Source organism: Leptodactylus fuscus, chromosome 11, assembly GCF_031893055.1.
Source record: "Leptodactylus fuscus isolate aLepFus1 chromosome 11, aLepFus1.hap2, whole genome shotgun sequence".
Lineage (NCBI taxonomy): Eukaryota > Metazoa > Chordata > Amphibia > Anura > Leptodactylidae > Leptodactylus > Leptodactylus fuscus.
In genome coordinates, this window is record NC_134275.1 from 74,241,608 (window position 1) to 74,256,430 (window position 14,823).

Sequence of the window (14,823 nt, forward strand, 5' to 3'; positions counted from 1 at the left end):
ACACAATCCTTCTGTCTGCTCTTTATTACCGCATTATCCTGGCTCTAAAATATGGCAGCTGACTATAAGCAATTCATACAATTCTAGGCATTATGCAGCATATAGGCATCCATATACAACAAGTTACAGCTTTGTGATTCGTTGATATACAATGATGTGCAAATGTTTTAGGCAGATGCTGCAAAGTAAGAATGCTTTCAGAAATAGAAGTTTTAATAGTTTATTTTTCTCAATTAACAAAATGAAGTGAATGAGCCAAAGAGAAAACTAACTCCCATCAATATTTGGAGTCCTGGAAGTGATGATATGACCCAAACAGAGCCCTGATCTCAACATCATCCAGTCTGTCTGAGATCACATGATGTAACAGAAGGATTGGAGCAAGTCTACATCCATAGAAGATCTACGCTCCGTTCTCCAAGATAGCAAGAACAACCTCCCTGCTGAATTCCTTGGAAAACTGTCTGCAAGTGTTCCTAAAAGAATTGATGGAAGGCAAAGGTCAAAGTTCACCATAAATATTGATGGAATTTAGATTTCTTTTCTTCGTTCACTTCAAATTGTTATTTGAGAAAATTAAACTATCAATACTTAATTTTGTTACAGATATATATATATATATATATATATATATATATATATATATATAAATTTTGTTACAAGCATTGTTACTTTGCAGCAATTTTTCTACACCTGCCTATTTTTTTTGCACAGTATAGTCCACCTAGGTTTTGTATAAATAGATACATGTTGATTTCCCATACATATACTCTCTTTTAAATTAAGCCATTGCTGAACCTGTAAGAACCAGATAATGGGAAGTATTACAGCAGCAGTGGATGAGTGTGTTAATCTTACAGGAGGCAGTGACCTGGAACCTGTGTGATAAATGCAGGAGTGAGCTGTGTGCAACAGGACAAATATATATATATATATATATATATATATATATATATATATATATATGTAAAATAACTGGAGTTAAGTGGATTAGAAGAATGTACATTCACACAGATAAGAGCACATGGATGTGTCGGGTTTCTCACTGTCGCCATTTTGCATGCTTCTGTACAGTTGACTGATTTCTTTTATTGATGTTGATCACACCATTTCTATTATGTTGATATTTCTTTAGCTTCACTGTTTCTGTTTAAGTGCATGCTTATTACATTTTCTTAAGGATATTTCTGTTGTCTTTCTGGAGATGCATTATTAATGGTTCTGAACTTTATTTTTTTGCTTTTGTTTTTGATGATTTCCCTTTAAAAAAAATAGATCTCTAGATGATACATATATATACACCATGTGGTTCTAAACACTGAACATGACACATAATAGGAAACATATTGAACACTTTAGCCGTATACATGTACATAGATACACACGAACAAACAAACATATATATATATATATATATATATATATATATATATATACACATATATGTATATATACACACACACACACACACACACACACAACAAACACATATATATATATATATATATATATATATATATATATACACATATATGTATATATACACACACACGCACACACACATATGTTGTGTGCTTTTAAAGACTACCTGCACATTTTGTACACACAGTCCTATCTGTAGGCAACATGTTATAGAGCGAGTTGAGCTGATAACATTATATAAAGTATTGTTGGAAGAGACTGAATATAATATTTATGTATATAAATCCTGCCCCTGTATGTGTCCAGTGGCTCCTATTCAGTGATTGACAATATTGCTTGTACTCTGCTACAAGTAAGGCTAGGTTCACACCTGTGTTCAGGGTTTCCAGCTTTGAATCAGCTTAAAAAATGCGGAGAGAAAAGTCCTGCCTGTTTCCACATTTTTCGGGCAGAAACCCAGTGGACCCCATTAAAGTCTATGGGGCCAATGGCTTTCTACAGGTAGCTACTTTTTGAACACGTTAGGTTTTCATTCTTTCGGTCCCCAAGCGGAAAACGGAACGCAGGTGTGAACCTAGCATGAGTCTGTTATTTATTGAGTAGGACCGCCCACTGGACTCCTACACGTGGAAATTATATTACATTCACAAAAACTACATATCATTCTGTTCTGCTCCTCTTGTTCTGTGGTCTACTGTCTACGTAACCAAATCACTTTGAATATATCACTTATGCAGTGAAAGTGGCCATTTTTGGGTTCCACTATTCAGAAAATTAGCTAAGTATAAAACATTGTATTGACCTTAGTTTTAGGACAACCTCTAGGTCAGTGTTTTTTAACCGGGGTTCGATCGAACCCTATGCCCTATGCACGGTTCATTTTGTGTACCAGTAAAAAACATACCTATGTCATGAATTTGGAAAAAAATCATATTTGGTTTGGTGAATGTGCATATAAAACTGGTGGGTTCGGTACCTCAAACAAGGTTAAGAACCACTGGTCTAGGTCAACTGTATTACAACTACAGTGTTGGCCAAAAGTATTGGCACCCCTGCAATTCTGTCAGATAATACTCATTTTCTTCCAGAAAATGATTGCAATCACAAATTCTTTGGTATTATTATCTTCATTTAATTTGTCTTCAATGGAAAACCACAAAAAGAATTGTCAAAAAGCTAAATTGAATATAATTCCACACTAAACATAAAAAAGGGGGTGGACAAAAGTTTGAAAAATTTTATAATTAACAGCACCTGTTACTTACCTGAGGCACCTAACAGGTGGTGGCAATAACTAAATCACACTTGCAGCCAGTTGAAATGGATTAAAGTTGACTCAACCTCTGTCCTGTGTCTTCCAGAAAATGATTGCAAGCACAAACTCTTTGGTATTAATATGTTCATTTATTTTGCTTGCAAAGAAAAACATAAAAGAGAATGAAAAAAAAAGTCAAATCATTGATCATTTTACGCAAAAACTCCAAAAATGCGCCGGACAAAAGTATTGGTGATAATAATATACCAAAGAATTTGTGATTGCAATTATTTTCTGGAAGAAACTGAGTATTATCTGACAAAATTGCAGGGGTGCCAATACTTTTGGCCAACACTGTATGTATAATGGCTATATAATATGGTACCCATTAGTTTAGGGCAATACTGTATTTTCCAAATTAGAATAATTAAAATTATTTTCCAAATTCCAAAAATTACAAAAGTTCTTAAGTGCTATGTATTATGGAGCTACTGTCACCTTGAAGGAATTTAATATGTGTTTTCTGTAATGCAGTAATAGAGGCCACACATAGAGTGCCTAAATCTCTGAGATGTGTGTACCCATGGAAATTACACACTTGGCATCCTACACAATGCAGGCTACCAATTCAATAATTGCAATGATATACTAAGATGCATCTTGATAAAAAACTAGATCTCTTCCCAAAATGGCTGCTTCCACTGTGTACCAGACGCACATACAGCACATATAGAGCGTAATATACACAATCATAGAAAATACTTTCAGGGGCGGAGCTATAACTCGAATAGCCAAGGTGTAGATTGTTTTGGGTAGACTTACTAAGTTATATTAGTGTATTCCTACTTCCTGGCCCAGTATGTAGTTCCGCAACTGACTGTCCTTACATTTTACCGCAAGCCAAATTTCCCCAGGCCCCTCCTCTTCTTCTTCTTTTTTTTTTTTTTTTTTTTTTTTTCTTAAAGCTTTAAGGGTTGATGTTTTCAGTGGAAATAGCTTATCACATATGATCTAAGAAAGTGTTAGCTTCTCATATTCAGCTCTAACTCCAGTTCATTTTGTTATGTGGTAACCACAGTTCTGGATGACGCTCCCCCTGGCACACAGGAGTACATTATGTTACGGCAAGATTCCATCCAGTCAGCGGATTTAAAGAAAAAAGAGTCCCCTTTTCGTGCTAAATGTCACGAAATCTTCTGCTGCCCTCTGAAGCAAGTGCACCTCAAAGAAAACACAGAGCCGGAAGGTTTGTGCACCATGGATCCATGTTATGTTCGTTTACCCCTCCCCCCCCCCTCTTTTTTTTTCTTTCTACTGTTCGTGTCCCTATCCCGTGCTGTACATCCCCCGCCCGGCCTGTGTCAGGAATGACACAGGGAACATAATGCGCTTCATATCATATCCCCCTGCTTGCCTGTTAGTGTCTTATACAGTCTATCAAGGGACACTGTATGATATTAAGCATGTCTACGCATTATACTGAAAGATATATAACAAGATACAATATGACTTGGCTTTTCCCAGATGTAACTGTTTTTTTCTCCATGCAGTCTGCATCATCACACTGCCCTTTTTGGCTGCTAAATCTGCTTGCTCCTTTAAACAGCATTTACCCTCATGTTTTCTTCTAATATTTGAAGTCATGCAACTTTTTGGAAGTATGGCTCTTGTAAAAAAAAAAAAAAAAAAAAAAAAAAAGATCCTCCCCTCCCCATAAGGCTTCTGCACTTGCTATAATAATTTCGAGATTAGCATTAGCTCCAAAAACAGCGAGATGAATGTGTATGTCATGCACGCTGGACATGAATCAATTGCATGCAAAAGAACTGTGCATCTTAAAGGAGACTGTTCTTCTTTGTTTCTTTTCAGGGGCTATACAGGTTTGGATACATTTATTACTTTATTATGTAGAATGCAACTGTTTATACCTAAGAGAGCTGTATATATACAAGACTTTAACAGATGTGTCCATCCTGACCTGATCAACCATTTCAAGATAGGCCACAATTATCGCCATGAAGTGACTAGCTTTAAGGAGTTGAAAAAAAATCTTGTTGCTCACAATGGTTGCCAAAGCAAAAGCGTGAACCTGATTTACTAATAGTTAAACAGCATAAATTTAGATGGGCGGTCTGAAAATCCACCAGATATGGGGCGTATCTTGAGACGGTCTAGTCTAAGTTTGCACCACCTTTAATTTAACTTACTTTGAGATGCAATTTTGGAGTCTTCTTGGTGTATTTGGATGAATTTCAGCTACCCAACTTTATTGGGAAACCGGTTCACACTTGAGCCTGGTGTCCACCCTATCTCATTCTGCCCGGTTTCTGTTCTCACCCCTGAAAAACTGGACAGGGAACGGCTTCCCAACGGTCAACTTTAAAACCCATTCATTTGAATGGGTTTTTAAAGGTGACTGTCGGTTTCTATCTGCTGCCTCTTCACTGGGAAACCTTTTTTTTTCGGTCGGACACAAAGTCCTGCATGTCCGATTTTGTGTCCGACTGGAAAAACGGTTTCCCCGCGAATAGTCCACAGGTGGACACTGGCGGTCACCTTTAAAAACTCATTCAAATGAATGGGTTTTAAAGCTGACTGCCGGAAAACCATCCCCTGTTCAGTTCCTTGGGGCTGAGGACGGAAACCCAACAGAATGGCACAGGGCGGACAACAGGTGCAAGTATGAACGCCCTCTAATTTGGAAAAATTTTAGCTCAAACTAGACAGAACAAGTTGCGCCATGCGGCTCCAAGACGCACCTACAAGATACACTGATATCCGCCTAAGATGTGCCACATTTACGATAGAGTTGAGTCCTAAACACAGTAGTAAATTTGGGCCTGTGTACTTTTTTTTTTTTTTTTTAAAGCTGGTCATCTTATGGCATTTATTTTGGCATAACTTGATATAATTTGGAAGGACACATCTGTAGACTTAGTTAAAGGGAACCTGTTAGGGCGATTTGGGACACTAAACCAGCCACAATTCCTTATGGATCATGGGTCTGGTGTCCAAAATATCCCTGTTGTAAAGCTGTCTGTGCTTGCATTAAAAAGAAAAAAACAACTTTATTCTTACCTGGATATGAGACCAATGAGTCACATCGGAGTTTTCTCTGGTGTTGCCGAAGAAGTCCACCTTGCCTTTGCTGTGCATGCGCCCAAGGTCTGGTGCATGCAGCTTCACTGAACCATTGTACACGTGCCGGGAGTACAAACATAGGTAAGTATAAGGGTTTTTTCCTTTCCAATACTGGTGCAGACAGCTTTACCATAGAGCTACTTGGGACCATTAGGAACTGTGAGTGGTTTAGTCTCCCAAATCTCCGTGACAGGTTCTCTTTAAAGACTGAGGTGCCTGCATGCACAGAATATGATAAGTATTATATGCCTTTGCAGAATCTGTTTACTTCTCTTCTTGCAGCTCTTTTCTAGCATATTCTACAGATTCTAGTACTTCTGTTTGCCTAGCAAGAGTAACCTCTTGACTTCCCTTTCTGAGTGTCACTTACTCCTAAATACATGTTGCTGTATGTACTGAAGTGGTCACTGGAAACGTCTAGGTTCTATAGAGTAGAATACATCTTAGTATCACACAGGCCTGTTTAAGGTCTCCTTTCAATCACTTAGGAAACAGGAAGCATTAGAAGATTATACAAGACATCTGGATAAAAAAATGCAAGACAATGAGGGAACATGGAAAGGAACAAGTAGTATTGTGAAATTGTAAGATCTATTCTATGTGCACAAGGGAGGCTTGGAAGTCAATTAAAAGTCTATGAACCATATTAATTATGATCTTTAGGATAGGTCTACAGGAGGTCTATTGACTGTTACATCCAAAAACTATGGGAAGAATATGCAAATCTGTCTTCCATGATGTAATCAGGAAGTCAGAAGCTGCCTCAGTGTTGCAAACCTATAGAGGGCGCTCACTGGAATGTGCAAGCCTGTCTTCCCTGATGTAGTTAGGATGACAGAATTCCAGTGAAATAACCCAATAAAGGCTGCTCCCTTTAGCATCATGCTCGACCTTCCAAGAGGCCTTTATTTTGCAATGACGTTGGGATTATTACCGGGTATAGTCTCTCAATCGAGGACGGCCGTTTCGATGTACTTGCATCTCATCAGCTCGATGTAGAGAGGACTTTAACCTGGTAGAGGTGAGAGGCTTAGACAGGGTTAAGGGGATATTGTCACTCCTTAGGGAGAGACCACCATATAGGTGTGTGGAGATTTATTAAGCCTTTAGCACTCCAAAAACTATGTAAACGGGAGTTGGAATGGAGCAGTGGTCACATGTACTCACTACCACTTTGTTTATTCTCCCACATTTTGTGAGGCACAGCTCTTTTGTGCCAAAAAAGTTCCACTTTGTCCACTTTCTAAATGACTTGCCACCTTTGACAAGAGGGGATCAAGGCCCGTTCGGGTAGGGATGTCTTGACCCAACAGATTTGCCATAAGTTGCACCAAAAATTTTTAAATAAGTTTAAATAAGTTATACTTTACATCTGCACCTGGCTGGTCTAAATTTAAATTCTGGTGCAAGGGACCTTCCAAGATGCTGGACACTCTTAATAATTCTGGCCACTGGAGGAATTAATTAGGACCCATGTAGGAAACGCCAATTTTAATAAATTTCCGCCACTGTGTACAGAACTGATGGAGATAGTCGACAACATCACTTCTTTAGAAAAGGAAAATAATGTGCTAATAATTTTTCCTTGAGAAAGGAAAAATTGTCTCTAGCACCACCTTTTGGTAGGAAGCACCCTATAAGTCAGTGCCTGACTTTCAAGAAGCAAGTTGACATGATTTGAGATATCAGCCAAACCAGAAAAATCTCTTCCAAAAAGGAAATTCAACAATACACAGTGATATGTTTTAGGGTTCTTGTCCTTTGTTAGAACAGTTTGGCTAACAGATGCCATCAATTGAGTTTAGGGGGTTACTTTGTGTCCTTGTGCAGAATGCCTTGGCAGGCCGTCTTCCCAAGACATGTCACAAGGTTACTTAAAAGTTGGGAAATGACTTATAAGGAGCTACCTACACATAGTTTTCCTTTGTCTATCAAGGAAAATGTATTTGCATATTTACCCACAAATTCCTAGCGTAACACGATGGCCTATAAGGATGAGGTTTCTCAGGCGGAAAAAAAACCTTTGAAGAGATTTTTGAAGAGGTTTCTGAAGCAGCTGTCGATAGCAGTATCAATTTAAGCTAGGGACTAAGGATCTCCATTGTGATGGTCAGTGGTCATATCAGAACATATATCACCTATCTTGTCTTGTTTCATACTGAGCAAAGCAGTTTAGCTTTCCATTCCTGACCTTTTGAGACTAATACTCTGAAAAAAGAGTCATCCCAAGAGTGGGTAGAAAATACAGAATATGTGCAAATCTTTCCATTATATGACAGCGATATGTAGGTCTAATACATGGGGGGGTCTACACAGGAACACTGTGGGATCAGTAGATTTCATTCTATGCAGTGGTGTAATTAGGAATGGCGGGGCCACGTGGCGAACTTTGCCCCCCCCCCTCCGACTGACCAACTGACCCCTAACGCCGCTGCGCACATCATAATATCCTATATTGGCCCCTGCACACAGTATTATGTCCCCATAGTGGCCCCAGTACACAGTATTATGTCCCATTGTGGAGACCCATGAACAATTATTATACTCTATATATCTTTTCAGACCCCAGAGTATAATAATCGGAGACCCAGAGGGATACAAACATAACAAACTACAATTACTTACCTGTCTCCGACTCCCCTGCATTCTCTGTCACTGTCGGCCATCTTCTGGGACGTCATGTGACCGGGGCCCTGCGTCGTGGGTCATATGACGTCACACAAGTAGGCCGAAGCCTGCCCGGAGCCTGCAGAGGTAGGTAACACAGTTTTTTATGTTATCTTACCTCTCCCCAGCCTCCGATCGTTATACTCGGGGGTCCGAAAAGACCCCTGAGTATAATAATGCTTGTGGGGCCCGCGCCGTCACTTACCGATCCTGGCCCCTGCCAGGATCGGTAAGTATATAGGGCCCGTTACCGGCTGGAGTAACTCCAGCTGGTAACGGCCTATTAAAAAACAACAACAACAAAAAAACCGCAGCGGTAGCGGCTGTGGCCGGGCCCCTAATGTCCCGGGCCCTGTGGCAGCTGCCTCCGCTGCTATGGCGGTAGTTACGCCACTGATTCTATGGGTTATAAACTTAGGGCATAAAGTATCAAAGTGGATGTAATATTATCCAAACTGTTCTTTGAACCAAATGCACAGCCAGGGAAAGGTCTGATGATCCATGGACATGAATTGTATGACTGGATGAGACATCAGCCAAATATTATTTTTCTCCTCACACTTCATAGTAGGTGAGGGTCTCAAAACCAGTGCTATGACCCTGAATAGTACAAAGACTATTTTAAATGCTATATAGTGTGTAAATTCAGGTTTAACTAAGCATTGTGATGCAATATGATAATGATCCTCCTCTAAACCAAGACGCATTGCACAGTTTGGAGCACAGTATGTCGTACTGGAGCACATTTACTTATCCTGTCTAAAATTTTGACAATCTAGACTAGACTAGACCGATACTGAATGATAAATCTTTAGACTGTTTATAGCGCCTTCGACTTGGCTTATTTTGTATCACAATGGCATGTTGACACATTATACACCATACCCCTTTTTTGCAAATCACATTCCTTTTCTACTAAGGCTCAACGCCTTGTCAGCCAAGACAAGAAAATGCCTAAAACACATACTGTAATAAATGTGGTGAACTGCAGGTAGGTCAAATGTAAATTTAGCCATGATTTTCGCAGATTTAGCTTAGTATATCTCCCTATATAAGTTTCAGCATGACTGAAACAAGAAAAAGGCACAAAAACAGTTAAAATGAACCATCTCAGTAAGGAATTTGTCAAATATCTTCGTACGCCTCTACATTCTAGTACATGTATGACTTAAAGGGGTGCTCTGGGAATTGGCCTTACAAAATCTGAACAGAAACAATGTTAAACCATCCCCTAATTGTGCCCAGCGCCTCCTCTGTTCCAGCCCTTCCACAAGCAGGGTCCTTGTCAAGGATGCATTTGCAACTTCAAAATCAGCACCAAATGCTTCCCCGACTCTGTCTCCACCTGTTCTTTCTCACTGCATATGGTAGAATGCTAGTGGAGCTGCAATGACTCTATTTGCAGACTACATAGAGAACAGAGTAGGCTGCTTCTGGGTTGGACCTCCATCAATTTGATCTTGATGACTTACCCTGAGGATAAGTCATCAAAAACTTTATCCTGGGAAACCCCTTTAAGAAATGAAAGCTTGCCTAGTGCTTAGTTATTCCAGATTGAGGCACTCTTAAATCCTTCCTTGCCTTCCTTTCATCATCTTGATTTATGCTTGGTATCAGCGTACATTATCATCTGCACTAACTGAGTTATGTGTCAGAGGTGTCCCCTATGTCGCCAAATCTTAAGATAATTATAAGAATGAAAATCAATACTTGACTAGGGGTTAAGTGACTGTACATCTTATCCAGCAGTGTAGAGACCGCGGGGTTACACTTAATTGCATAAGCCAAAAGCCGTAACGTAATTTTAGGTTGTCAATATCTAAAACTTATTATTAATATAGTGTTAATAACTCTTCATATCCTGCTCGATAAAAGGCTTCAGAATATTTGTAGATAAGGTTTATTTTTAGTGGTAATTCATTAATGTCATCTGAAAGGATTCTTGGCAGAAAGGAAATTATATCTTGGATGTCTTAGATGAGTTTTGACTTAGAGACTTATTTTTACCATTGAAACAATAATGGTCAACACGGGATTCTTTTAGTTATTTAGTCTGGATTCTAATCTTATCTACTAAGTTCCTATTCCTTCACCTATGCACCAAGTCAGTCCATACAAGTGAAAATAGCCGGCATCTTCAAGCATGATGTGTATAATGTTCTCTATATACAGATGTGGTAGAGTTAACCCAAACCTCTGCAATAGGTTAAACTTCTGGAGTGTGGAATCTTATCACATAAGACAACACAAAGCAATCAAAAGTCAATGAAATTGTGTTCCACATTGTCTTCTGCAACAGTTTAACCAATGGCAGAAGACAATGTGGAAGCATAATTTCCATTGACTCTGGGTTAACTCTGCTTCATCTGTACGTATGAGATGTATTGTGTCAAAGCAGAGAAGATTCCCTTTAAGTCACTTACGTCACTGAAACTTAAAAAATGAAGTCACCAGTACAAGTCACCAGTCCAGGGTCATTGTTACCTGAAAGGATCCCTAATAGACCTTTGATCACTAAAATCTACAAGGTGAGGTGACTTGTTATTAACAGAGTAGGTTATGCTGGATGAAGGTCTCAAGATTTCCTAAAATACCTAAGTTAGAGATCTGACTTACCAGTCATTGGCCAGAGATGTATTTTAAGGGAAGCCTCTTACATTTAATATGCATTGCAACCTACAGGCAGCATGTTACAGAGCAGGGCACTGTCAGTAGAGTAACATATAACTTTGTACATTTAGTGCTCTAAAATTCTGCAAATTGTTGGCAGCTTATTGGTAATTGACAGCTATTTCTGTATGCTGACTCATATAGGGAAGGATGTCAATCACAAAGTGAGCTTGCCCTATGGACTGTATTTCCATCTCATTTAGTTATGGTGTTGCACAGCGAGCCACGACTAACGGAGATGGAAATACAGTCCATTGGGCAATCTCAGTTAGCTAGAGACATGAGTATTCATATCTCAACCCCTAAATATAGCAAAATTCTGTTTTAAAGAGGTTTCCAGGTTTTCCATATTAATGAACTATCCTTAGTATAGGTGATCAATATCTGATCGGTGAGGGCTAACATCCAGGCAACCCACAGATCAGCTGTTTGAAGAGACCACAACATGGGTATAACTACCAGGTAGCATATATAGCAGCTGTTATGGAGCCCACCAACTAACAGCCCATTTTCCTTGAGACCTAGGATACAGTTAGTGATCACTATGGATGATGGAAGGGGATGTGGAGAACTAAATACTCTTCTAATATTTTACTGGGACATCATAATATCTGCTTGAAGGGACATGGGCCACACTCCTGATAAACTATTTGAGCTTGCTTCTTTTATTATGGTTACAAAGATATTAGAATCCATGTAAAGTATGAACCACCTCAGTTAATGTTACAGAATCAAAGAAAATGAGCTATTAGGAAGTATCCGAGTGTATCAGGGTAATAAGACAACCAAGGGTCCAAAAACAGGAAGGAAATAAAGGAGGAAGACCCTTGTGATGGTCCTGGACTAGTATGAGGCCGCTGTAGATAAGATCCCCTCATAATGTCTGCGTGTGAAGTCTTTATCGTTACTTTCTTCATCTGCTGTGATGTCACAGTGTGACACGTTATCCCTGCTCTATGATGTCATGGTGTTTCATTACAGTATTATGACATCACTGTATTTATTATCCCAATGCAGTAACATTATATACATAGCATACATAGCATTATCCCTTTGTATAAAGGAAACCCAAATAATCATATTCTTTTCAAGTGCTGACCTTGCTGCTTAAGATGGTCATGGTAGAGCGAGGCCTCATTACAACCAATGCTACATGGCCCCTGTTATGCCCCTGCAGCCTCTTCACTTGTTATCAAGCTCAGCTCTCTACATCACATAGTGGTTGTGCTTGGTATTGCAGTGGGAAGTGGAAGCAGCGCTCAGCGGATGTGTGGGGATCCGGGAGTCCAATCTGCACAAACCAGATATTTATGACCTATCCTAAGGCTAGATCATCGATCTGTAAGTCCTGGAAACCCCTTTAAGAATTGACAAGTTCTACAGATTCCTTTTCTGCAAAACTGTATATCAATCTGCTCAGCGTCCCCTGCTCCAGAACGCGCTGCCCGTAGATCAGTCAGTATATTCAATGTGACAGTTTTCCTTTAATGCTTTAATGCAGACTAATGTTCGGAATAATCAAGTTCTCTTTCCTAATTAGAATTAGAGTCACTTATACTGTAGGCCATGCTGGTTTCTCCCTAGCTACACTTCTGCAGGTAGACAATGAAGGAGCGCCCTGCCATTTTACTCTGAGTTAAACAGCATTTCTTGTTTGAGCTTTACGTAGGCCATCTTACAATATCACTCGTCATTCACAGCTCCGAGGGCAGGTCACTTGCGTCTATGAGGACAAACGCTAGCTTATTATGATTATGCCCTCGGAGATATTAAAGCTCATTCAACTCCTGTCATTAGGACCATCTGGACTTTGTTTTCTTGCTCTGCTAACGTGATAACCAATAAGAGGTTTTTCAAGAAGAAAATAGTTAATCTAATCACGTAGTACTCAGGATTCTTACATCGTGTTCCTACATTGGCAGGGCCCTTAATAGTATCATTACCACTCGGCTCTAGTACACAGCATAGTCAAAGTCTGAATATGGATCTTACACAAAAATAGTAGTAAGGGGGCATTGTAGCCAAACACTAAATTTATTTTGCTTTGAGAAATGCTATAGCCCGTTCTTTGATAGGGACTTGTGGCCTGAACTCCCTGGATAATACTATGTGAAGTGACCAATACGTCTTACATTCCTTCTTTATTTTTAAAGGTAGATTGTGAGCCCCATATAGGGATCACAATTTACATTTTTTCTTTCTATCAGTATGACTTTGTAGAATGGGAGGAAATCCATGCAAACACGGGGAGGACATACAAACTCCTTGCAGGTGTTATTCGAACCCAGGACTCCAGCGCTGCAGTGCTAACTACTGAGCCACCATGTTGCTGTTTACCATCCTTCATTGTAATGACTGGTGGGCATCTCAGTGACCAAGTCCCATCTGACATCTCCATGATATATCAGGCAACGAAATGTAGATGAGTCTATCTGATAACCCTACAAATGTTGATCCAGAGGAAGGTGAAAAATCCCATAAGGCCTATGCCCAGTGCCCCATGTCAGGGATCAACTTCTCCTCTCCATACATCTAATACACATAACTTGTAATATTTCTCAGGAAGCCTTACAACATCTTGTGTCAGTGAGTTGTATAATCCCACTGCTCTTGCATTCAAGAATCCTTATATATGATGCTAGTGATATGTTCTTTCCTATAGGTATAGAGGATGTCTCCATAACAGGTCATTGGGAAAGTTCTTTATACTGTCCCTTCACGCATTTGTACATTAGATCTCCCCGTAGCCGCATTTTTCCGAAACTAACCCAATTTTCTGAATTTGTCAGTGTGCCCCAATCCACCCATTCCCCCACTTGTTCACTCTTCTTTGTACCCACTATAGTTTAGCTATGTTATATTTGTATATGGGGCCCAAAACTTTGTATAGGTACTGTATACATTATAGGAACAGAAATTTACATCAATAATACAGATGAGCGAACAGTAAAATGTTCGAGGTTCGATATTCGTTTCGAGTAGCCCCTCAATATTCGACTACTCGAATCGAATATCGAACCCTATTATAGTCTATGGGGGGAAAATGCTCGTTTCAGGGGTAGGCAACGTTCCATCAAATTATACTTACCAAGTCCACGAGTGAGGGTCGGGCTGGATCCTCCGAGAAGTCTTCTCCTTGCAGCGTCTCCGCGGCGTCTTCCGGCTCTTCATTCACTCTGCCAGGCATTGAGCCTGGGCAGAGCCAACTGCACATGCCCACACTACAAGCGGACATGCGTAGTCGGCTCTGCCCAGGCCCGATGCCTGGCAGAGTGAATTCAGAGCCGGAAGACGCCGCGGGGGAGCTGCACGGAGAAGACTTCTAAAGGTAGGAGAAGAACCAGCGTTGATTGGCCGACTGTATAGAATTCAACCAATCAATGCTGGTTCTGCATCGAACTTTTACATTTGAACAGCGAGTGGTACTCGATCAAGTACGAGTATTTCAAATACCGTAGTATTCGATCGAATACCTACTCGATCGAGTACTACTCGCTCATCTCTAATCAATAACAATCCACATAATTCCATATATTTATTAATCAGAATTCTTCCAGAATTTATGTTGAGTCCTTTAGACTTTGTTCACAAAATCATACTGATTTTAGTCGAACCGAAACGTCATCTAATGTGTATTGCCGTATCTTGGAAGGAGATGATAGGGCTTA

General features: G+C 39.8%; 1 protein-coding gene across 3 annotated transcripts in view; it reads left to right on the top strand.

The window, feature by feature from the left end:
• FGF13 (fibroblast growth factor 13) overlaps nucleotides 1-14,823 on the top strand; it is a 324,403-nt gene that overhangs the window by 167,437 nt on the left and 142,143 nt on the right. For 2 of the 3 annotated variants that reach the window (XM_075259701.1, XM_075259702.1), the window contains exon 3: nucleotides 3,756-3,923. The exons of the other annotated variant lie outside the window; for it this stretch is intronic. In XM_075259701.1, the coding sequence (XP_075115802.1) occupies nucleotides 3,756-3,923 (168 nt within the window). The remainder of the gene's footprint in view (nucleotides 1-3,755; nucleotides 3,924-14,823) is intronic. 3 annotated transcript variants of the gene reach the window in all.